This window comes from Dendrobates tinctorius, unplaced genomic scaffold (genome assembly GCF_039654945.1).
Source record: "Dendrobates tinctorius isolate UK_male_01 unplaced genomic scaffold, ASM3965494v1 ptg000128l, whole genome shotgun sequence".
NCBI lineage: Eukaryota > Metazoa > Chordata > Amphibia > Anura > Dendrobatidae > Dendrobates > Dendrobates tinctorius.
In genome coordinates this window covers 19,821,731-19,847,265 of record NW_027361796.1, presented here as the reverse complement: position 1 = coordinate 19,847,265, position 25,535 = coordinate 19,821,731, and the positions used below count along the sequence as shown (strand labels likewise).

Sequence of the window (25,535 nt, the reverse complement as noted above, 5' to 3'; positions counted from 1 at the left end):
GGTGTTCACCAGTTTTTCTGGCTTTACATTATTAAAAGGTAACCTATAAAAATAAACTCACATGCAAATAGAGGTTTGTAAGCAAAATGGAAAAATAGAAGATAAAGGTGTGCAAACATCTACACAAACATGAGCTCCTGGTCTCAAACACTCTGAAAGAAGGACATGAAATATTATGCTGTCATCCGTAAATGTCATACTGCACGCCATAAACTATTACTACCAAAAACTACTTTTTTTTTTTTTTTTTTTTTTAAATAAAAGATCACAGCGTAGCATGTATAAAATACATCTTAATCCTTTTTACAGACAATGCATTTTAGCATCAAATCGTGATTGTAACCAAAATTTTAAATTTGCTACTGAAATGCGAACTTGGTGAAATTCCATACACTATCAAGATATTCTGCCGAAAAAAAACATTGTTTATCTTACATGCTTATATAGCACCATTAATTCCACAGCGCTTTACAGACATTATCATCGGAAGAAACTGGTGCAAACATGGGGAGAACATACAAACTCTGAGCCACAGTGCTGCTGAGAAACTTATAGGATGCAAGTTTATACATGGCACAGATCTGTACATTCATAGGTGTATATGTTAAAAAAAAAAATTGATGTTATGGGAACATTAATTTCTGATTGACATCTGTTTCATGTCTGAGAAATGTATAAACTTTTTCTCTAATGTTAAATTATGTAGTATGCAATGCAGCATGTAACTTTCATGATTAGGGAAGTGGACAACTTATTTTACGCTGAGGATCAGACTGTGTAAAAGGCATATTCTTAATTAAACTTTGCATGCAGTTGTGAGTTTTTGTTGCCACAGTTTAGATACTTATGTGCACACGCTGCGGATTCACCTGCGGGTTCTTCCGCACGGATCCGCAGGTAAAACCGCAGGTAAAGTGACTTGCAGTTTTCCTGCGGTTTTGCCCTTTGGTTTCACACCTCTACTATGTTAAAGGTGTGAAACCGCTGCGAAATCCGCACAAACAATTGACATGCTGCGGTTTGTATACCGCAGAAAAAAATGCAGCGTGAGCACAGCGGTTTTTAAAGCCCATAGGGTAACATGATACTGTACCATGTCAGCGGAACTGCTGCGGTTCCGCAGGGCCAAAAAAGCTGCAGAACCGCAGCAGAATCCGCAGCGTGTGCGCATAGCCTTAGGGTCCTGATGCACCAACGATCCCGACAACGATACGACCTGGTCAGGATCGCTGGTGCATCGCTACATGATCGCTGGTGAGATGTCAAACAGGCAGCTGCACCAGCGAGGACGCCGGTATCCAAAGTAAATATCGGGTAACTAAGTGCGTGCGTCTTAGTTACCCGCTGTGTACCTTGGATACCAGCATGCTCGCGCTGGGAGCTGGTATCTAAGGTAAATATTGGGTAACTAAGCGTGGGCGTCACTTAGTTACCCACTGTTTACCTTGGATACCAGCTCCCAGTGCGAGCACGCTGGTATCCAAGGTACAGAGCAGGTAACTAAGCGACGCGCGTGCTTAGTTACTCGATATTTACCTTGGATACCAGCTCCCAGCGTCTGCTTACAGCTCGCTGATCGTTGGTCTCCCGCTGCCACACGCGATGCTTGCTGGCCAGCGGGAGACCAACGAGCAAAAAATGGCCCAGAACATTCCTGCACGATCAGCGATACCCGGCGGGGGGGCCGGTCACTGATGTGGGTCACACACAGAGAGATCGCTGATGCGTCACAAAATCATCCATCTCGCTATGTGTGACGGGCCCCTTAAATGCATGGATTGAGGTGTCAATAAACTGCTTAATTAGGCACAGGGAGGGTGATTAGCTAAACCCACTCCTATCCTGTGATAATCAGAGAGCAAATTTTCCTTTTGTTTCACCTGTAGAAAACGCATTGCCAAAAACAAACTGCAAAATTGCTGAAATTCTTACGGAGAGCAGTCCAAAACAAGGGAAACGAAGCTGTGTGCCGTAAAATTACAGATTTTTATTAGAGACAAAATTTTAAAAAAACCAATGAGATAAATATAAAATGGGGACATAATGTGCAAAAAAAGAGCCACACATCAATGATAAAATGCAAAAAAGTTGTCAGTAAGAATGCCAAAAAATAATAAATGCAACATTATATAAGATACTGGCATACCACAAAAATTGCAATCAGGGGTTAATAAATAAACAAACCTCCTATCTATGAAGAGTGGGCCAGATATGCAATATAAAAGATGAATAAATATGGCATATAAAAGACAAAAGAGAAATCAACTTAGAATACCAACAAAGTAAGAGTATTGCCATGAATGGGCAAAGTATGCTCCATATATTGTAAAGTGAATGAGCAGTAAATAATTATAAGCAAAGTGTTTGCATTAGTAGCTGTGAAAAGATGTCATTACTCATTGAATGATCAAAATTAAGTGAATTGAGTACAATAAGTGGAGGCACATTACCTGTTAGATGGCGGCAGATACCCCTCGATAAAGCCATACGCAAAACAAAAATTTTGTCTCTAATAAAAATTTGTAATTTTACGGCACATAGCTTTGTTTCCCTTGTTTTGGATTGCTCAGATTATTGGAAGCTGCCATTTTTTTCTAGGCAATAATATATTTGATGTTATGCAATTCTTAACAGGCACTCAAAGGTGTTTAAAACACAATAAAAAAGCACTTCCGATTCTCCTCCTGTTCCTGCAGCTTGTAAACTGCCCCACTAGCACCCCTCTCCTCTTTCGCACTGCCTCCTTGAGGAACAGAGAGGAGTCACTTCAAGTGACTATTTCTCAACCTGGATCATGGCTAGAGTCACCACATTGGTCTTGTTTTACAGCTCAAAGCTTGATTTAAACTGAGAACGCCATTTGAAATCTAATCGGGAGTGAGAGAACTTCTGACGTACATCCAGCTCTTACTTTAACCTTCAGTAATTCAGGTCTGGCTGGCTCACGTCAAGAGGTGCCATCTTGGTCTTGTTTTACAACTGAGATTCTTATCTTTAAAGCAAGCCCAAGCGCTAGCCGCAACTGTAACGGGGTCTACCAAGCTGGGGTACCTCTTTCAGTACCACCCCGTGTTTTCGGAGGTCCGCTGCTCTGCGTTGGCTGGAGTCTGAATGAATGACGCTGGCTGGAATCCCTGGGTTACATGGGCGCATATAAAAGATCACTGCTTCTCCATGTATTTCCAGTCTGACAACACTTTACTCACAGGACACAGAATATATCACACAGATACAGAGGGCAGGCCTATAGAAAAGCGGCAGGCCAGGCATACATTACAATAGCCGCAGGTGGCCGGACCCTGCCGATGTTTACTGTGGAAATTACAAAGGTGGGGGGAGGGCGGACAAAAGGGGAATGCTGATGCATTAGGGACATGCATCTCACATAGAACCTATTATACATCCATATAACTGCACAACATATTCTGGGTGCTGAGTGGTTCTGTAACAGCGACATAGCCTGAAATATAGTTATACATATCTCATATCTTGGCAACTGATGTGCCTTCGTGCGAGGACAATACAGTATGAGATCCTTGGCAGCGAAATGGTCAGAGCAGTACTTTTGTGTAAAGACCTGTGTTTTGACTTACAGGTTCATGTTTGCAGGCTTCAAGAAGGCTAATATATTTGTTTTCATGTTCTTCATTTAGAGGCCTTTGACAATGAATACAGAATTGCGTATGAGAAACTTCCTTCTGAACTTTTAAAGAAAATGCAGAAGATCGATGTGCCTCCAAACAAGAATGTTGAATGCTGTCGGAATGTCTTTGGGCCATCTTTGATTTGACCAAGATTTTGAGAAGAATTCTTGGGTATCATTCCATGGATTTATTCCAGCCTTATACATTACACCACTGCAAGTCATAAAGTATGCCCCTCAGTCCCAAACTGTTGGACTCTTTAACCCCCATGCATAAAGATGTGTGTGTTTCCTCCTCTACTGTTTTTATTCTCTAGTTGCTTTATTATGGACCTAGGTGGAGTTGTGACTTCACTTTTATCTGTGGCACCTTAAAGTTTGTGGGCTAATTGCAAAATTACACATTTTCTATGCATTTCAAGTGTGGATCATCTCCAAAAGCATTGCAACCAGCTACATGTAAGCTCTACTAGGAGTATACAGAGTGGCTGCATGTTCTTTTCTTTAATGTATGTAGTATACGTAGACAAATGATTAGCCATGTCTCGTAAAATGTAATGTCTACTACACTGCCAAGTTTGTGTGTTCTCCAGTTTTCAACGTATGAGCTTGTCATATTGACTTGGTTTAAATAAGTAGCTTCGGGCAATTCTGCTAACCCTAAGTTCATTTTGTAGATTTTTAGTGGAACGTGTTCTTCCTCTCTGACAATCTTTCAAAAAATTTGATGACAAACAAGGTACACCCTTAAGAAAGTGACATTTTCTTTCAAGTAACCCATTCAGAAAATGTTTGATGGACATTTTTTGTGCTACATCACTGTTTGAACCAAATTCTTTTTTTCTTGAAGAACATTGTTGAGCTGAAATAATCAATTTATCATGTTTATTTCATGATGATTTAATGACGGTCAAGCCTGATTGTCTGCTTTCTCACAGCAGGTAGCACCCACCAAATTACTGACATAACCAAACATTCTAAGCATAAGGTAATATTGTCCAGGACTTTATCAATTCATGACCTTTCTAAATAAACTGAGGGCAAAGGTTAAAGCTGGCCATGAAACCTGTAAAACTGAAGGAATCCTCTTATTCAGGGTTCCCCAACTCCAGTCATCAAGGCCCACCAACAGATCATGTTTTCAGGGTTTCCCTTTGTATTGTACAGGTGATGCAATTATCACCTGGGCAATACTATGGAAATCCTGAAAACATGACCCGTTGGTGGGCCTTGAGGACTGGAGCTGGGGAACCCTGCTCTTATTGACTGTTATGGAGAACACAATATAGTTCACCATTAATTATATTGTAACATTTAGTAGAAAAAGATTTTTATTTTTCTGTTCAAGGCTCAAATCTTCGCTTTCCTTTTGGTCTTTAACATATTGTTACAGGTATTAAGTGTTTACAAGTGTTAGGAACATCATTCATTCTGTCTTAAAAATTGGAGCCGATAACATCTGGGAGTGAATAAAGGCCCCCCATAAACATAAGGTGACTAATGTTCAGCTTACAGCCATCTTGGCCATTTCTCCCATACACTAGCGCTTGTTCAGCCAAGCACACCGGAGTTTTCTATGAGAAAGTCACCCCCTGGGGACATGTCAACCCCCCGACTTATCTCTCGGAGAACAATGTGATCAGTAGTCCGAAATTGGACATGCCTGATTGACATCTCCTCATACACATTAGCGTGTCAGCTGAACCCATTGATATCGATTTAGCAGACATTAGTCTAATGTGTATGGGGGCTTTCAGTCAGCCCGGAATAAGGCAAAGTTTTCTATAGAAGTCTTAAGCCTGGATAGAGAAAATGTTAATCTTAGCAAATGAGCGGTTTGCCATGCACTCTGGGTGCAGCAGGTCACCATATCATCAGATAGGAAAAATCCAATTTGTCCTGTACATTTTTCCCTTACAAATATTAAGTTCTGGAAGATCAGGTCTCCTTAAATGTCTTGGGTAACTTTGTATCAAGTTTGTAAAAAGCTGTGATTCTGTCACGGAGTATATATAACCTGCGCAGAATCTCATATTTCGTACAAGTGCATGAAACGTTTCGTGACTTGCTTCCTTCATGCCCCCATCACTGCCATAATTTTTTTTTTTTTTTTTTTTATAATATCACCAAGTGACCTTTTGTTCTAGAAAAATAGAACATTGTTGCCTTAAATTTGTACGTGCTACACGAGCGAATATACCGTTATAAAGCCTGTAGCATTGGGTGCCTCTGTTGAATTTAAAAATGTAATATCCAGCAGTACATTTCTTTTACATGTACACTATCTTTACATTTAATCCGAGGATTACAGAAAGGAAGAAGATGCGAGCAATCGCAGGACGGGTGATGTCGCTCATAACGCCATACATCCATACCATGTACTGCACTATTGTCACATACACTACCATACTGTCTGGTCTTTCTTGGACACTACAGGCAAACATTGAACCCCATGATATGCAGGGAATTAAAAAGTAATTGTATTTTATTAGCTGATTTTATATGTTTAACTTAACCATTGATGGACTGGTGTGGTCTGGAGGTTAGTTGCATACTAGGAAACTGTACTAGATGACAGGCTTACTTAATCTTATGTCTGAGCATTACCTATAGTGAAACATGTTTATTTTCTCTGTACTTTTACATTTATTCTCATAATGAAATTACTCTGAGGACAAGTAAGGCTTTTAAGGCTAGGGCTACATACAGATTTACGACAAACCACATCAAAAGGAGGTTCCGGTGCGATTTTTTTGTATAATTATTTTGTCACTTATGGGCAAGTAAAATAAGAAAAGCTTATACTCGCCTTCCGCACTGTCACCGTTACAGCGATGTAGGCGCCACAGGTCCTGGCACTCATGTGACCATTGGCAGTCACTGATGGACCGCCACTCTTCAATACTCCGATCAGTGCAGACATCTGATCTGACAAAATGGCGAAGGCTGCAGCCAGTCACTGGCCGATGATTGGCTGCAGCACTCATGAGATCCAGTTCAGGTAAGGGAGGGGAGTATAAGCTGCTCTTATTCTACTTGGAGAACTCTGGCATATAAGAAGAGGTTTTCCAAGTTGAGGGTAACCCTTTTAAGTCTGCATGTAGCCCCAATTTAAGACTAGCGATGCACACAGACGTTATATGCATCAACCCCCTTTTGTCTTTATTCGCTAGCTGCTTTTTGTGGTAATACTACTCCTGGGTTTGTATTCCTTCAAAAATGTTACTATTCTTGAGGTAACATATCTACAGATCTTTAATTTCATCCTTGACATTTTTATTCAGAATTTTGCTGACATAACTTCTAATAGGCTGCAGTATATATTATTTAAATTTATGAATCAAATATTGTAAACCAACACTGAATTTATGCCCCACTTTTATTGTCAATCATATCATAGCTTGCTTCATTACCATGTATCCTTATATTAATCTTGCAGTAGTAATATTTTGCACAAGACACAAAGTAATATTAATGTTCATTAAAGCGAATCTGTCAGCAGCATTTCACCTCCAAATCTATTTACATGTGAGCGTAGGTTTTTCCATTAGTGAGAAATCTGCAGTTGAACTGATAAGCTGATTTGAAGCCTCTGTCACTCCAGCTCTATTCCTCTTTCTTGATTGACAGCTTATAAACTGTGTGACTTCAGGCAATGGAGCTCAGTGATGAAAGAGGAGGTGGTGCTTGGCGGGGAATAGAGCTTGTAGCGAAGTGAGCTTCAGATCTACCATAGCCCTTCAGCACAATTTGCATATTAATTTAAATGCTGATTTCTCCTTAATGGAAGAATAAACTGACCACATCAAGGTATTGCCAAACTTGTCTGTGAAAGAGCTACATGCTCATATAGATAGTTTGGGGGGGGGGGGGTGAAATCCTACTGACAGATTGCCATTAATGTCACTTTTTTAAAGGCATTAACAAAACGAAATGCAGCCCAATAGCTAAATGTAATTGCAATTGTACTGATCATCCTCCAAATATTATTTTTTAATGTTGCCGTCCAAAGAATTGTAATTTTGTACTATGTAAAAAACAAAACACCACTTCCAAGCGTGCATTGAATGATTGTGGTGTGAGTAACGATCACATTGGTAACATATATCAGAAGCATCAGGCTGAATCATAGAATTACAAATATTCACCGGTATTGAGTGCCTACTGTCTATTTAGCTGTGAAATGGTCAGATTTGCAGTATACTATTATGAAAAGCAAGTGCCTTGTGAACCCCACCATGGATTCTTTCCTTTCCGCCAGTGCCTGACATGTTCAGCTTTGAGCCTTATAAAATCAGACTGTTCCTCACTATTACCTCCTGAAATGCACAAAAGGGACATTGAATTATTTCTATGTAGGATCTAGTTTTGTCTCACCAGCTCCTTTTGAGGGGGGATAATTCAGGACTTTACAAATGTATATGGAATCATGTAGATCTCATGGAAGCAAATGCTTTTTTTGTGTTGGGAAATAAAACATTAACAATATTAGTAAATGAAATTATTTTACAGTTTTTTTTAAAGCATGTAAATAATGTACCCACTTCATATGCCTTGGAATAGATACATGCAATGTGTTGTGCACTGCATGAATAAATGTATCCTTTTTTTCTGATTTTAGATTGAGAAATGTTTGTTTTTGTACATTGCAAAGAGAAACTGTTCTGTATTTTGAAGCTTAAAACGTGTCATCAGAATTTTGTATAGAATTAAACTATGTAGAAATGAGACAGTTGTGTTCATTGGAAAAATAAAAAAATGTGCTAAGTCATGCGTGCCTGGTCATAAATGCAGAGCAGCGCCTCATTTTGTCCCATCCTTTAGAAATGGAGGTAATTTATATATTACTAATGCAATACAGTGGATTGTTAAAGTATTCGCCTCCTTGGCATTTTATCTATTTTGTTACATTACAACCTGTGTTTAAATACTTTTGTAATCCGATTTGTGTGTGATGCATCAGCACTAAATAGTTGAAGTTCGTGAAGTGAGAAATATAGGCATAAATTAAATTTCTGTGATCAAATAACTAAAAATTGGCATGTGCAAATGTATTCGCTCCTTTTGCGATGAAGCGCCTACAAATTTCTGGTGCAAGCAATTACTTTCATAAGTCAAATATCTAATTAAAGGAAGTCCACCTGTGTGCAATCTAAGTGTCACTGGTCTGTAAGTGTATATGCACACTTTCCCTGAAAGGCCACAGAGGCTGCAACATCATTAAGCAAGAGGCATTACTAACCAAACAACACCATGAAGACCAAGGAGAGATTTCCAAACAAGTCAGGGACAAAGTTGTTGAAAAGCTGGGCTATAAAAAAAAATATATCTGAATCTCTGGTGATCCCCCGGAACACCATCAAATAAACTATCAAATGGAAAGAACATGGTACTATAACAAACCTGCCAAGAGAGGGCCGCCCACCAATACTCTCAGCCTGGGCTAGGAGGGCATTAATCAGAGAGTCAGCACACAGAAGAAAGGCAACCCTGAAGGAGCTGCAGAGTTCCCAAACAGAGACTGGGGTATCTGTCCATACGACCACAGAAAGCCGTACATTCAATAGAGGTGGCCTTTATGGAAGAGTGGGCAGAAAAAAGCCTTTAATTACACAAATTCTAAGGCTCATTTTGAGTTTCCCAAATGACATGTGGGAGGGAGACTCGCCAAATGTATGGAGGAAGGTGTGGTCAGATGAGACCAAAAAGGAACTTTTTGGCCACCAAGGTAAAGGCTATGTCCGGCGTCAAACCAATACAACTCATCCCCACAGTGAAAACATGGTGGTAGCAGCATTATGCTGTGGAAATGTTTTTAGTCAACAAGGATAGGAAAAATGGTCTGAGTCGAGGGGAACATATAAGGTGTGAAATACAGGGATATTCTTGAGTAAAACCTGTTTATTAGTGTTTTGAGACTGAGACACTGGTTCACCTTCCAGTAAGACAATGACCCAAGGCATTTTGCTAAAGCAACACTCGAGTGGTTTGAGGGCTAATGTGTACATTTTTTGGAGTTTTGGAGTAGCCTAGTCGAAGCCCAGACCTTAATCTGTGGTTAGACTTGAAGATTGCTGTTCACCAGAGGAATCCATCTAACTTGAAGGAGAGAGAGCAATTTTGCCTTGAACAATGGGCAAAAATCCCAGTGGAAAGCTCATAGAGACTTAGGGTACCGTTACACTTAGCGATGCACCAGCAACTCCGACAACGATATGGATCGCTGGTGCGTTGCTACTGAGCTGCCACACAGGCAGATCTCACCAGCGACATAGCAGGGGTCGGGGGTCGCTACTTACCTGTCTGACGCGGCGATCCTGACGTCCTCCCGCCCGCGTCCACGCGTCGCTCGTCGGCACCACAGGAAGCCCAGCAGGATGCGCCCGACAAGAAATGGTCCAGGACGTTCTCGCGCGATCAGCGATGACCGGCGGGGGAGCTGGTCAGAAGTAAGTATCAGACATAGCGATATCGCTAGCAATATCGCTGCTACGTCACAAAATCGGTGACGTTACAGCGATATTGCTAGCGATATCGCTATGTGTAACGGGGGCTTTAAGTGACTTGCAGCAAAATGAGGCTCAACAAAGTACTGACTTTAGGGGGAGTGAATAATTATCCACACTGAAGTTTTCAGTTATTTTGTCCTATTTGCTTATTGTCCTATTGTTGTTCACAATAAAAACAAAAACAAATGTTCAAAGTTGTAGGCATGTTCTTTGCATGAAATGAAGCAAACCACCCCCAAAAAAACAAATTCCAGATTGTGAAGTAGCAGGTCACAAAAAATGCCAAAGGGGTGAACAATTTCACGAGTCACTGTATATGGCCCAAGCCACACAAGATAGAAAAAAATTGGCGGGCAGCTTTTTAAAAAGTAAAACTTGTGGATTTTTAATGCATCAGTTTCAGCCTGTACCTGTTTTATAAATCAAACCCTTATTCGGAATAACACCAAAAAGGTACCCGAAAATTAAGAGATCCAGCAATATTACAAAAAATATTAGTTTTATTATTACAATATTTTAATACATGATAAACAGCAATGCCCAGTGGAAGACACAACAAAGCACTGATATCACCACTCTAATCTATAGCATATAAATATACCAATTTATTCAAAATAGAAGTTTTATAACATATAAATATAATTGTTAAAGAACAATGTCTGTAAAAAACTTTATTCATATGCCAGATGTTCCCCAATGTAAGATGACAAATATATCACTACCAAGGCGATGCCCATTATAATAAAAAAGCAATCACTATACCCATGGCAATATATAACGAAAGATCACGGCCATGAAGTTGAAAAGCACTTGTGAAAATAGCCCGGGTAATTCCAATGTAAGTATTGGACATGGAACAATTGTAAAGTTACCTTAAAGTAGGTGGAACATTGGTGGCGCAGTGTGGCGTGTCCGCCCTCACCCCTACGCGCGTTTCGCACGAGCTTCTTCCGGGGGCGTGTGTTATTGGTGTTATTCCGAATAAGGGTTTGATTTATGTATTTAAGTGCCAGCTTTTTGGTTAGCATTTATAAGGACACCTTTTATTTAATATGTACCTGTTTTATGTTGCCTACAGTTCACCTGAGAGGTTTTCAATTGAGCTTCACAATTTGGAAATTGCAGGAAAAAAAATATAAAGCTAGCACCTTTCGGAATAACTTGAGGACTCGCAATAAAAGAAAAAGTCCAAAAGTGTCATTTATCCAGGAGTTGAATTGGGTAGAGAGAGTGATTGTATTTAGGAAAGCTGTTCCTGATGTTATAAGGTGGAGAGTGACTTATTTATGATCATGATAGGGGTGACACTATTACACTTCTGGTCAACATTATTGGCACCTTGAATATTAATTAGACCATGTAAAATATTTTATGAAACAAATACCCGGACACAATTAACCCTTTGATCGATGTGGAAAAAAAAGACTAAAAATCAGACTAAGCACTGATTAATTAGAAATAATTACCTGTCCTCACGTTTACTGTGCTCTTGACACTATTTAGGCTATGAATCATGGTATTGGTGCTGAAAAAGGCCAGCTGCACTCCATATTCACATTGGTGAAGATGAGAGAGATGTTCATGCAAACCAAAACTCATCCAGCATAAGCAGTCTAAAGTTAAGTTCCCAAGGTGAGTTTTGACAAATCTGACCTATGTAACTTAACGGGTGCAGAGACTCTGCAAAATCAAAAACTCGCCAGGTCTCCAGACCTGAACCCCATTGAAAACCTCTGGAATGGAATCAAGAGGAAGATGGATAGTCACAAGTCATCAAACAAAGAAGAACTGCTTAAATTTTTGTACCAGGAGTGGCATAAGGTCACCCAAAAGCAGTGTGAAAGACTGGTGGAAAGCATGCCAAGACGCATGAAAGCTGGTATTAAAAATCATGGTTATTCCACAAAATATTGATTTCTGAACTCTTCCTGAGTTAGAACATTAGAATTGTTGTTTCTAGATGATTATGAACTTGTTTTCTTAGCATTACTTGAGGTAGATTATTTACTAAAAGAGCAATTTACATTTTGCTCAAAAATATACCTCCTATAAAGAGAAAAATCAGACAAACTGCACATTTGAAAGTGGTCTCTTAATTTTTGCCAGAGCTCTGTGTGTGTGTGTGCGTGTGTGTATGTATGTGTGTGTGTGTGTGTATGTATGTATGTGTGTATATATATATATATATATATATATATAAACCCAGTGGTTTCAGACCTTAAATAATGCAAAGAGAACAAGTTCATAATCATTTAGAAACAACACTACTAATGTTTTAACTCCGGAAATGTTAAGAAATCAATATTTTGTGGAATAACCATGATTTTTGAAAACCGCTTTCATGCGTTCAATGGCTTGAAATCATCATAGTGAGGAGACCTGCAGTGTAATCTGTGTTTAGAGCAACTAACTGCTGCAAGTTCTTTACAAAATTTATCACAGAGTCACCTGCGCTCCAAATCTACTCAAACCTGAAAAATGGCCACATCAATACCACCTAACTTACAAATGACACCAAAAAGAACTGTGACTTATCACATACTCTCCATAGACTGCAATAAAGACTCCCCTACCCCGTCCGTCACCTCCTGCAACACGTGATGTGAATCTACGCATGTGGAATGGGGGGGTAAGCAACTTTTTACAATGCTCCCAATTTATTGCTTGATCTACTGCTACTAAAAGTTACGATCAGCTTTATTGCAAAAAGTATTATCAGGCTACGTTCACACAACTGTATTTTGGGTCCAAGTACTGTCCATTAGAAAATAAAATAAACCTGACCTCACACGGACCGCACTAGGAGCAATGTTATGCAGTTGAGCTAGCCAGATTACAGTTTGAAAATGTCTGAAAAAGATCTTGGCACACAACGGTCTCTTTGTATTTCGGAGGCGACTCGCCTGTTGAAGTCTATGGGTGTGCAAAAAAAAAAAATTGGATTCCATATGAATCATCCGCATCGCATCCAATCTTTACAAATACATTTGCATTACTAACACAGGACACTGAATTTGTTCTTGTAAATTTTATTCACTTCTGATGTATAAAAATAGATGCCATACGGATGACAATAGAGATGAAAAATCATCTATTTTTCTGGATGAAAATCATGATTTTATGATTTTATTTTTATACTCTCAAGTAAACTTAACCATATAATCAACTGCTTTTTATAAAAATGAATGATGCAGAATTAACCCCTTTACAACCTTAGAAGCAAAATCGCCAGAACGTATCCATACATCCAAGGTCAGTAAGTACCAGAAGATCTGGACGTATGGATACGTTCTGGCGATTTTGCGCGCACAGAGGCTGTGTACGCATGATCACCGACTTGTGTCAGCTCATTCTGACAGCTGACATCCGGCTCTCCGTGCCAGGAGCGGTGCATTTAGCGAGCAGGCAGAGGGAAGAAAGCCCCTCCGCCATTTCATAGGATACTCTGCAACATCATCGCGAGGTCCCGATCGTTGCGATGGTGACCCGATGCCGGGTCACTAGGCACTAGCAAGTGAGTTAGAGTATGTGTAGTGCATGATCTAACTTGTGTCTGTAGCACTGACAGGTTAAAAGGGATAACAATGATCCAGTATTTCTATGCCTTATAACTGTGAGCAGACTGAAGAAAGTGAAAGTACCATAGTGGGACGAAGTAAAAAAAAAAAAAGTGAAAACAAGTTGTAAAAATATATATATTTTTAAAATGAAAAATATATTGTACCCATAAAGAAATATTATGCAAACAAAACAATAAAAAAGTACACGTATCTGGTATCACCTCGTCCGGAACGACCCGGCCTGTAAAACTGTCCCAATAGTTAGCCCCTTTACTGAACACTAAAGAAAAAAAAACAAAAAAAACTATGCTTTATCATCATACCGCCAAACAAAAAGTGGAATAAAACGTGATCAAAAAGACTAATGTAAATAAAATTGGTATAGCTGAAAAAGGTCATCTTGTCCAGCAAAAAACAAGCCACCGTTACAGCTCCATGAGTCAAAAAATAAAAAAGTTATACCTCTCAGAATAAAGAGATGCAAAAATAATAATTTTTTTCCATAAAATATTTTTTATTGCTTTAACCCCTTACCTACAATTGACGTAATATTCCGTCCATGTGACCCTGGACCTAATTACCATGGACGGAATATTACGTCACCGCGATCAGCGGCGCCCACGTGGTGAGCGCCGCTGATCGCGGCCGAGTGTCAGCTAATTATCATAGCTGACACCCGGCACAATGTGTCAGAGGCTGTCACGGACCGCCCCCAACACGTTAACCCCTTGCACACCGCGATCAAACACGATCGCGGTGTACCAGGGGTTAAAAGGAAGCATCGGCAGGGAGGGGGCTCGCTCCTTGCTTCCCTGAGCCCCCCACGGCAGCGGGGGACTCCTTTCTTGCAGGTCCCCGGATCCAATATGGCGACGGGGACCTCCGGGGGCCTGCAGGAAGCTGGCTTCCTCAGTGCCTGCAAAGCGCAGGCATGAGGAAGCCTGTGCAGTGCCTGTGACAGATCGCTGATCTGTCACAGTGATCTGTGATGTGACAGATCAGCGATCTGTCACAGGACAGTTATGTCCCCCCTGGGACATTGTAATAAAGTAAAAAAAAAAAAAAGTGTAAAAATAATTGAAAAAAAATCGCTAAATAAATTAAAAAAAGAAAAAAATATTCCCCAATAAATTCATTTTTTGGAAATAAAAAAAAAAACACAATAAAAGTACACATATTTGGTATTGCCGTGTCCGTAACGACCCGCCCTATAAAACTTTCCCAATAGTTAACCCCTTAAGCGAACCCCTTAAAAAATAAAATCGAAGCAAAAAATAATGATTTATCATACCGCCGAACAAAAAGTGCAATAACGCGCGATCAAAAAGACGCATATAAATATCCATGGTACCGCTGAAAACATCATCTTGTCCCGCAAAAAACGAGCCACCATACAGCATCATCAGCGAAAAAATAAAAAAGTTATAGCTCGCAGAATAAAGTGATGCAAAAATAATTTTTTATATAAAATTGTTTTCATTGCATAAAAGCGCCAAAACATAAAAAAACTACCTAAATGAGGTATCGCTGTAACTGTACTGACCCAAAGAATAAAACCGCCTTATAAATTTTACCGCACCCGGAACGGCGTAAACGCACCACCCAAAAGAAATTCATGAAACGCTGGTTTTTGTAAATTCTGCGTCCCAAAAAACGTAATAAAAAGCGATCAAAAAATGTCACATGCCCGAACATGATACCAATAAAAGCGTCAACTCGTCCCGCAAAAAATAAGACCTCACATGACTCGGTGGGTCAAAATATGGAAAAATTATAGCTCTCAATATGTGGTGATGCAAAAACTATTTTTACAATAAAAAGCGTCTTTTAGCGTGACAGCCGCCAAACATAAAAACCGCCATAAATAGTAAATCAAACCCCCCGTTATCACCCCCTTAGTTAGGGAAAAATAATAAAATTAAAAAAATGTATTTATTTCCATTTTCCCATTAGGGTTAGGGCTAGGGTTAGGGTTAGAATTGGGGGTTTCCACTATTTGCGCACATCAGGTGCTCTCCAAACGCAACATGGCGTCTGATCTCAATTCCAGCCAATTCTGCGTTGAAAAAGTCAAATGGTGCTCCTTCCCTTCCAAGCTCTGCCATGCACCCAAACAGTGGCTTACCCCCACCTATGGGGTATTAGCCTACTCAGGACAAATTGCAAAACAACTTTTGGGGTCCAATTTTTCCTGTTAGCCTTAGGAAAATAAAAAATACGATTTTTTTGTTTTCACGCCCGGGCATTATAATCTTCTGTGAAGCACTTGAGGGTTCAAAGTTCTCACCACACATCTAGATAAGTTCCTTAGGGGGTCTAGTTTCCAAAATGGTGTCATTTGTGGGGGGTTTCCACTGTTTTGGTACATCAGGGGTTTTCCAATCGCGACATGATGTCCGATCTCAATTCCAGCCAAAAACGTCAAATGGCGCTGCTTCCCTTCCAAGCTCTGCCATGCGCCCAAATAGTGGTTTACCCCCACATGTGGGGTATCAGCGTACTCAGGACAAATTGCACAATAACTTTTAGGGTCCTGTTACCCTTGGGAGAATAAAAATTGGGGTGAAAAGATCATTTTTGTGGAAAAAATATGATTTTTTAATTGTACCGCTGTACGTTATAAACTTCTGTAAAGCCCTTGTGGGTTCAAAGTTCTCACCACATATCTAGATAAGTTCCTTGGGGGGTCTAGTTTCCAAAATGGGGTCACTTGTGGGGGGTTTCCACTGTTTAGGTACATCAGGGACTCTCCAAACGTGACATGGCGTCCGATCTGAATTCCAGCCAATTTTGCATTGAAAAAGTCAAACGGCGCTCCTTCCATTCTGAGCTCTGCCATGCGCCGAAACAGTCGTTCCCCCCCACATATCAGGTATCAGCGTACTCAGGACAAATTGCACAATAACTTTTGCAGTCCAATTTCTCCTGTTACCCTTGGTAAAATAAAAAAAATTGAACCTGAAGTATTTTTTTTGTGAAAAAAAGTTAGATGTTCATTTTTTTTTAAATATTCAAAAAAATTCCTGTGACGCACCTAAAGGGTTAATAAACTTCTTGAATGTGGTTTTGAGCACCTTAAGGGGTGCAGTTTTTAGAATGGTGTCACTTTTGGGTATTTTCTATCATATAGACCCCTCAAAGTGGCTTCAAATGTGATGTGGTCCTAAAAATAAAATTGTGTTGTAAAAATGAGAAATCGCTGGTCAACTTTTAACCCTTATAACTTCCTAACAAAAAAAAATTTTGGTTCCAAAATTGTGCTGATGTAAAGTAAACATGTGGGAAATGTTAGTTATCAAGTTTTTTGTGTGCCGTATCTCTGTGATTTAAGGGCATAAAAATTCAAAGTTGGAAAATTGCGAAATTTTCAAAATTTTCGACAAATTTCCGTTTTTCTCACAAACGCAAGTTATTTGAATGAAATTTTACCACTAACATGAAGTACAATATGTCACGAGAAAACACTGTCAGAATCACCGGGATCCATGGAAGCGTTTCAGAGTTATTACCTCATAAAGGGACAGTGGTCAGAATTGTAAAAATTGGCCCGGGAGTTAACGTGCAAACCACCCTTGGTAGTGAAGGGGTTAAAGTGCCAAACATAAAAAAACAATATAAATGGGGTATCACTGTAATCATACTGACCCGACGAATAAAGAAGTCTTATCAATTTTACCATATCGGAGCCACCCAAAAATCGGAATAGAAGGTGATCAAAAAATGTCATTTGCCCGAAAATGGTACCAATAAAAAATGTCAACTTGTCGTGCAAAAACCAAGCCCTCACATGACTCTGTCAGCAGATATATGGAAAAATTATAGCGCTCAAAATATGGTGATGCAAAAACTAGTATTTGAAAAAAAAAGTGTCTTTTCGTGTGTAACAGTAGCCAAACATAAAAACCAAATATAAAATTGGTTTCACTGTAACCGCACCCGAAGAATAAAGTCACCTAATCACTTATACTACACAAGGAACGGCGTAAAAAATAAATAACAATTCTTCACCTGCTGTTGATTTGTTCATTCTGCCTCCCAAAGATCGCAGTAAGGCTTGACACATATTTATCCTGTGCTCTACGTTGAACGCTTACTTCAGGGTTTCCATGTAAATCTCTGAAATATGTGATCCAGATGGAACCCCTGGCATAAGATTCCCTATAATGAGACAGATGGAGGCACTGTAGGCGCTATCTGGCTTTTGATCCAGAGGTGTCACTATTTTTATTAGGAGTGCATAAAAGTGCCATCGGCCACAGTTTTGTGCTCCTCTGGAAAGGACAACGCTGAACAGAGGCCAAACGGAGTCCAAAGTAACTCTGCTGCTTCACTATAGTGAATATAACCCTCCGGGGTTTCATCTGAATCACGTTACTCAGAGATTTAGATGGAAACCACAAAGTAAGTGTTCAGTGTAGCGCGCCGGATAAAAAGTCCCCACTCTGGTCTGTCATCTGTTAATGGAAATATAGGGGGCTCCCACGTTACTGGTAGCTCAAAGGCTCTAGAAAAGCAAAATGGCCCTCGCCCCCCCAAAAAAATTCAGCAAGTTCTCTGCTCCCTAATCCAAATCCCCCTCTGCCTTCTGAGCACTGGTGCCTAAACCAAATTTAGTGTCCACATGTTTGGCATTCTTTGCAGTGATGAGAGTCTGCCTAACTTACAGGTGCATGTCTCCAGAAGCATGAGCTCAGCACAAATGTATGTGCACTACAATGACAGTTTGCAGTTTTCACTCTGTAACATCCAATGCTGCTTGTTTCTGGAAAACACCCATGGAGTCAAAATCATCACCACACATGTAGATATAATTTCCAAAATGACGTATCTTGGCGGGGGGGGGGGGGGGTTGTCATCTTTCAGCACCTAGGGGCTCTGTATATGGAGTATTATAGAAAACTCTACACTCCAGGATGCCTCCTGTATAATAGTACTGCTTAGCCATACAGCTCCGTCTCTTTTGAGTCTTGCCGTATCGCTCAACAGTACTGTACGGCCACATGTGGGGTATTTCTACATTCAGCAGAAATTGTGGGACAATTTTTGTTGCCTTTTTTACCTATATCCCAGTGTGAAAATGTAAAATCTGGGGCTAAAACAACATTTGTAATTAATTTTTTCTTCATTGCCCAATGGTATAAAATTCTGTGACCCACCTGTGTTATCAATACGATCACTGCACCCCTAGGTGAGTTCATTCAGAAAAGTTAGTTTGTAAAATTTGGTCTCTTATGGGGGATCCGACTGTTCTGGCACCTCAGAGGCTCTGCCAATTTGACATGAAACGCTCAAACCAGTGAGCCAAAACAGTAGTTTTCCCTCACATTTGGGGTATCGGGGTACTCAGGAAAAATTGCACAACAAATTGTATGGTGCAATTTCTTCTGTTACCCTTGTGAAAATGCAAAATTTTGGGCTAAAAACATTTTTTGGTGGGAAAATTTGATTTTTTTTTCATTTCCACAGCTCAATGTTATAAACCTCTGTGATCCAGCTGGGGGATTCAAGGTGTTCACCACACATCGAGATAAGTTCCATGAGGGGTCTAGTTTCCAAAATGGTGTCACTTGTGGTGGGTTTCCACTATTTAGGTGCATCATGGGCTCTCCAAACGCAATATGGCGTCTGCTAATTAGTTCAGCAAATTTTACTTTCAAAAAGTCAAATGGTGCTCTGTCCCTTCCAAGCTCTGCTGTGCACCAAAACAGTGGTTTTCCCCCACAAAAATGTTCTTTCAGCCCCAAGTTTTTTATTTTCACAAGGGTAATAGGAAAAAATGGACCCCAAAATTTGTTCTGCAATTTGTCCTGAGCACGCCGATAACCCATATGTTTTCGTAAACTTCTTTTGAGGCATACTGCAAAGCTCAGAAGGGAAGAAGCGCCATTTTGGAGTTCAGATATTTTTGGGACTAGTTTGAGGGTGCTATGTCACATTGGTAGAGCCCCTGAGATGCCAGAACAGCAGAACCCCCCATAAGTGACCCCATTTTACAAACTACATCTCTCAATTCATCTAAGAGTGCAGTGATCATATTGACACCACAGGTAGGTCACAGAATTTTATAAAAATGAAAAATTCCAGCTTCCAAAAATGAACAAAATTTATTGAGACATAAAAGCAAGGTAATCAGACCACATCAGTGCAGAATAGCAATAGCAGTAGCTATTCTGCACTGATGTGGTCTGTCTGATGACCTTGTTTTTATGTCTCAATAAATTTTCTTCATTTTTGGAAGCTGAAATTTTTCATTTTTTCAGGTTTTACGTGGGACTACACGGGATCCATGCTTCCTATGCACGGCCTGCCAAGATAGGTGAGCTGGTTATCTACCGTATTGCACAGAATTTTATACTATTGGGCAATGAAGAAAACATACAGTAATTACATTTTTAACACCAAAATATTGTTTTAGCCCCAGATTTTACGTATTCACAATGGGAAATGTTAGAACTGTACCAAAATGTCTCTGCTGAATACAGAAGTGCCCAATATGTGGCTGTACAGTATTTCTTTGCCACGCAGCAAGACTCAGGAGAGCAGAATTTGGTAGAATAGTTTGCAGACTTCATATACAGAGCCCCTAAGTGCTAGAAGAGCAGAATCCCCCCTCTAGTTAACCCATTTTGGAAATTATACCTATTTGGTAATTTATCTACAGGTGTAGTGACAATTTGACTCCATGGGTGTTTTCCAGAAACAAGCAGAAGTGGATGCTGCTGAGTGAAAATTGCAAATCTTCCATTGCAGTTCCCAGTACTTTGTAGTCACCAGTACGTTGTAGTGACCAGCTCATGCTTCTGGAGACATGCACTTGTAAATTAGGTCGGGCTGTCATCGCTACAGAAATCCCAAACATGTGGATGCGAAATGTGGTTTAGATACACTGTGGGGCTCAGAAGTGAAGGGGAGCATTTGGATTTGGGAGCGCAGAATTTGTCAAATTTCTTTTGGGGTGCAAGGAGCCATAGCGCTTTTACAGAGCCTTTGTACTACCAGGAATGTGAAAGCCCCATATATTTACATTGACAGATGATGGACCTGAGTGGGCATTTGCTTTTTTTTTGGATTGAGTTGAAGCTTTTGTTGGGAACATTTTATACATTTGTGATCAAATTTATCCTGCACTCTACGCTAAGCACTTACATCAGAGTTTCCGTCTAAATCACTGAGTGACACGATTCAGATAAAACCCCTGATGGAAGCACTCACTATTATGAGGCAGCAGAGTTACTCTGGACTCCGTCTGGCCTCTGTTCGGTGGTGTCCTTTCTTTTTCCAGAAGTGAACATAACTGTGGCGGACCACGCTTTTATGCACGCCTAAGCCCAGGTATGCTTTGGTCAGGAAAGACGCACCGCATGTCAGTCTACGCAGGTGATCCGCGGGCGTCTGTGGACATGCAATTTCTTGAAATCCCATCCACTATGCTGCAACAGTTGGCTGCTGTGGGTTTGACACTGCATGAATAAGCAGCATCAAACTGCAGCAACTCCGGATCATGGGCACATACCCCAAAAAGACGGTCACCGTCACCTCACAGGTCAGATGGTGTCCACAGTGCCTCCAAAAATAGTGACACCACCGGATCACAAGCCAGATAGCATCTACAATGCCTCCATCTGCCTCATTATAGGAAATCTTCCATTCAGTCTGAATCACGTATTTCAGAGATTTACATGGAAACCTCGGTATAAGCACTCATGATAGAGCGCAGGATAAATATGGGCCAAACCTTACTGGGATCTTTGGGAGGCAGAATGAACAAATCAACAACAGGTGAAGAATTGGTTTTATTTATTTTTTACACCATTCCCCGTGAGTAGACAACTTTAACGTTCGGTTCAGTGCGATTACAGCAATATCAGATTTAGATCTGTTTTTTTGTGTTTGGCTGCTGTCACACATTAAAAACCGCATTTTATTGCGAAAAATAAGAAAAAGATACTCCAACTAAACATTTCAAAACATTAAACATCAGTATATTTATAAGACCCAGAAAAAATTAACTGTAGAAATGACTTATTAATCAAATAAAAAAAGGGAGGAACATTGAGTCCAAGCTACAAAAAAGAGTGCATAAATTTTATTAAATCCAAAAAGACACATAGTTGAACAAACACCATAAAGTGGCAATGTAAAAACAAGGGAGGTATATGGGGGCGGTCAGAAAAACCCAGAGATAAAGCTGGCCAAATGCACTGAGATATAAAACAGCCAAACAGCACCAGGTAGTTTCATGGGGATAGAGGCAGTCTACCCCAAATATTTGGATAAAGATATAAAATGACAAGGGGCAAATGTATGTCAAAAAGAGGGAGGAGGGGGCAGAAAAACAGAGGGGGAAAAAGGGAGAGTCAAAGTTACAGCACAGTGGCTAATGATTGAATGCTTGACTATAATAGGCATTCCCCTCAGGTAGACAGCCTACAATGTTGTCTGACGCGGCTGTGAACCTATAAAGGCCGGGATCACACAACCGTGTGTGATGCGATAAACTCCTGTGAGTTTCTCGCATCATACACGGTTGTGTGATCACGGCATAAAGTGCATTATTAAACCCTTTTTTTTTTTTTTTACCCCCCTTCACAGTGACCAAAGTCAGAACCCAGTGGTGTTCAATGAAGGATCGCTTCAATATGGTTCTCAGACAGGAGAACCAGGATCGCAGTGGCAGTGGTGATGGTGCAGCAAGGCTCAGGAAGTACAAGTATCACCATATGCTGGCTTTTCTGAGGCTCGTCCTTGCTCAGAGAACGTAAGTATTTTCATGTTGTATTCCATTGTGTTGTGTTCCCTAATCTGATTTTTTTCTATTCCACAGGAGATAGCGCTTGTACAATTTATTGTTTTGTGGTACTAATGTTTGGCTTTTTGTTTAACAACACCTGGAGCAGCACCCTGGAACCTGGTTCATCCTCTGGAGCGGGTCCTTCAACGAACAGCCTCGGAGCAGTCCCAGCCATCCACCAGCGACGCAGCAAGTAGGCTGACGTCACAAGCTGAAGAACAGGCAGCTGGCCCATCAGGTCTTCCCCTGTCCCAGGCCTCCTCCACCTCTTTTTTTAATGTTGGGTCTTCCCGACAGCGGCAGAAGGCCTCGGACAGGACAATCATGCCCAAGTTTCTACACTTGAGCTCAGTTTTCCAGGATGGCATGAAGTCGATGGTAGATAGACGGGAAAGTGTTAGGAGCCATGTTGACACACTTTTCCAGTCTGTCCACCAGCGGCTTGACCTGCTGGAATCTGACATACAGAGGCCAGCACATCATTTTTTTACAGCCACTGAACGGGGCATGGTGGAAAACCTTACGCCTGAACTTCAGCTGAATGTGATGCAGGCCTGCAATGCTGCATCCGTTCAGGCGGTTGTAGATGGGTCACCCTCCTAGGGCTGTGGGGTACTCGGTACCGGGCCGGTCCTTCAGAGGGGAATGTCACAGCAGCGGTGACCCGATCCGTGGCCCTGGGCGCCCATGTAAAAAGGGGATTGAGTGGTGAAGTAAAGTTTATGAGTGATTCGTGACGCCACCTGTGGTGTTCGGCAATGAAGGTGTTAAGCCGACGCTGCAGACAGATCCTCTGGGACAAATGGTGTAGTGCAGCCAAGGTGTTGTAGCCCTCCACAGGCAGGACTGTTGGTCCCAGGGCAGTGTAGATAGGTGTTGGGGAAGAGGGTGCAGTGTCTGGCACAGAGATGTAGCAGTGCTGAAGAAGTTGCAGGAAGAAGGCAAGGACACAGCGGAATGTAGTTTCTTTACCTTTACTTGTAAGTGCAGTCCAGGGTCCAGATTACAGATGGCACAGGAGATGATTAGCCTGGAAGCAACTTAGGAATCTCTCTGTCAGATGGGTTGTGTAGTCTCCCCTCTAGCGCTTACTTGAGGTACATGCAGTACAGTGTTACACTGAAGTTCCTCCTTCTTCTTCCCTTTTGGATCTACCTCATATGGCAGACAGCTATAGCCTTCTATCTCTCTTGGCTCACCCTTCGCTGTTGTGCCTCCGAGTCTTAGTTGGGAACAGAGCATTTACAGCTTCCTATTCCTCTGGTTTCTGTTGCAGGACCTTCAGTATCCTTACAACCGTGGAGACCAGACTCCAGATCATGCGCTATCACTGGGAGGGAGCTCTCTATCCTCAGCTCAACCTCCAGCTTCTCTCCACACGTCTACACTCTTTGCCCTCCTCACACTAACTGACTAATTTCCCTTCCTGGCCCTCAGAGAGCACTCCTCCCCCAATTCTGGTTCAGATCTCCCTCTGCTGGCCTGGAGTGGGAACTGTGTTGCATGTAGAGATTAACTGCCAGAGAGACCCTTCATTGTTTCCAAGCCTGACATCACCCTCCCTGGAGGAAGGCAATGCCAGTGTGGTGATCATACTCCTGGGGGCACCACATACCCACTGGCACCGGTATTTCCCACTGTGCCACCAGTTACCCGGTTCACAGCTCTACCGAGTTCCGCTGCATACCCCTGTATGGCCACCACTATGCCCAGTCCTGCCACAATCCACTACAGCGCCTCCACCATGCTGAGTGCAGCTGAGAGCCACTCCACCACCACGCCTAGTCCTGCTCCTGCGTGGATTCCCACTGCCACCATCACCCGGAGTCCTGATCCTGCTCAGCCATCCACCGCCACAAACACGCAGGTTCCAGCTACATCTAGGCCATCCACCAGCTCACACATACTGGGTCCTGCTTCGTCCACCGCCACCACGCCTTCTCGTCCCACCACTCCAAGGAGAAGAAGGACAAGCAGCCACCCAACACATGGGAGACAGAAAAAAAAGAAAAGGGAACAGAGGCAGGAAAGGACAGTGGTGCTCCCTCCACCACCCTCACCTCCCAATGTGCCTGTTATGTCCAATTTGTCCCTCCCTTCTAATGTGTCTCTTCCATCCCATGTTTTCACTCCTAATGTTTCCACCTCCATCCTTGATCTCCCAGACTCCACACATCTATTAACCCCTTCCCCTGGAACCCCTTCAGCATCCACCCCAAGCCAATCCTCCTGTCTGCACACCCCCCTGGTCCATAACATTTCCCCCTCAGTATGTAAAAAAAAATAATTTTTTATTTTTGTAAATAAACATTTTTGTTGTTTGCCCCATACCACTGTTTGTCTCTTTCATCGCCAGCAACATACACCGTGCGCTGTAAACACACAAATCGCTGTATACACACACTCTATTTTTTTTCCACCTCATAGCTCCATGAAACACAATTTTTTTGGGGGGGATTGTCTCTGTCATGGAAAAGTTATGAGGTGGAAAAAAAAAACAAAGAGGCCTTATACTCCTCACCTCAAAAAAAAGGTAAACAACAGAAATGGTCAGGGGTCTGCAATACTCACTATCCCTGGTGTCAGTACTATTACATTCAGGATGCTGAATTTTTTGGCATCCTGATTGCAGTAGTTCTGACACAGGCTGGTGAGTAAAGATATGAGGTACATTTCCTCCATCCTCTATTAAGTGTGCATTAGTCTATTGGACTATAGATTAATGCAGACTGAAGAAATGATGGAGCTCATAAGAACCAACCATAACACTGACACATCCAACAGGTGAAGTGTAAAGCATGGGGACATAAACAAAGTAAACAGGTGTTGTCCAATTTTTTTATGTAACAAAGCATTTAAAATACAGGTAAACATTAAAAAGGCATAACATTACATACAATTTAACCCCTTCCTGACATCTGAGTACTATCCCGTCCACGGGCCCCTATGCCTATGGACTGGATAGTACGTCATAGCGATCAGCGGCGCTCACGGGGGGAGCGCCACTGATCGCAGCCGGTTGTCAATTGATT

The 25,535-nt window shown here is 41.3% G+C and overlaps 1 protein-coding gene across 5 annotated transcripts in view; it reads left to right on the top strand.

Moving 5' to 3' along the window:
• DENND4C (DENN domain containing 4C) overlaps window positions 1-8,414 on the top strand; it is a 259,443-nt gene extending 251,029 nt beyond the window's left edge. For all 5 annotated transcript variants that reach the window (XM_073542724.1, XM_073542725.1, XM_073542727.1 and 2 more), the window contains one exon: window positions 3,654-8,414. In XM_073542724.1, the coding sequence (XP_073398825.1) occupies window positions 3,654-3,790 (137 nt within the window). In that variant the 3' untranslated portion in view covers window positions 3,791-8,414. The remainder of the gene's footprint in view (window positions 1-3,653) is intronic.
• The last annotated feature ends 17,121 nt before the right edge of the window (window positions 8,415-25,535 follow it).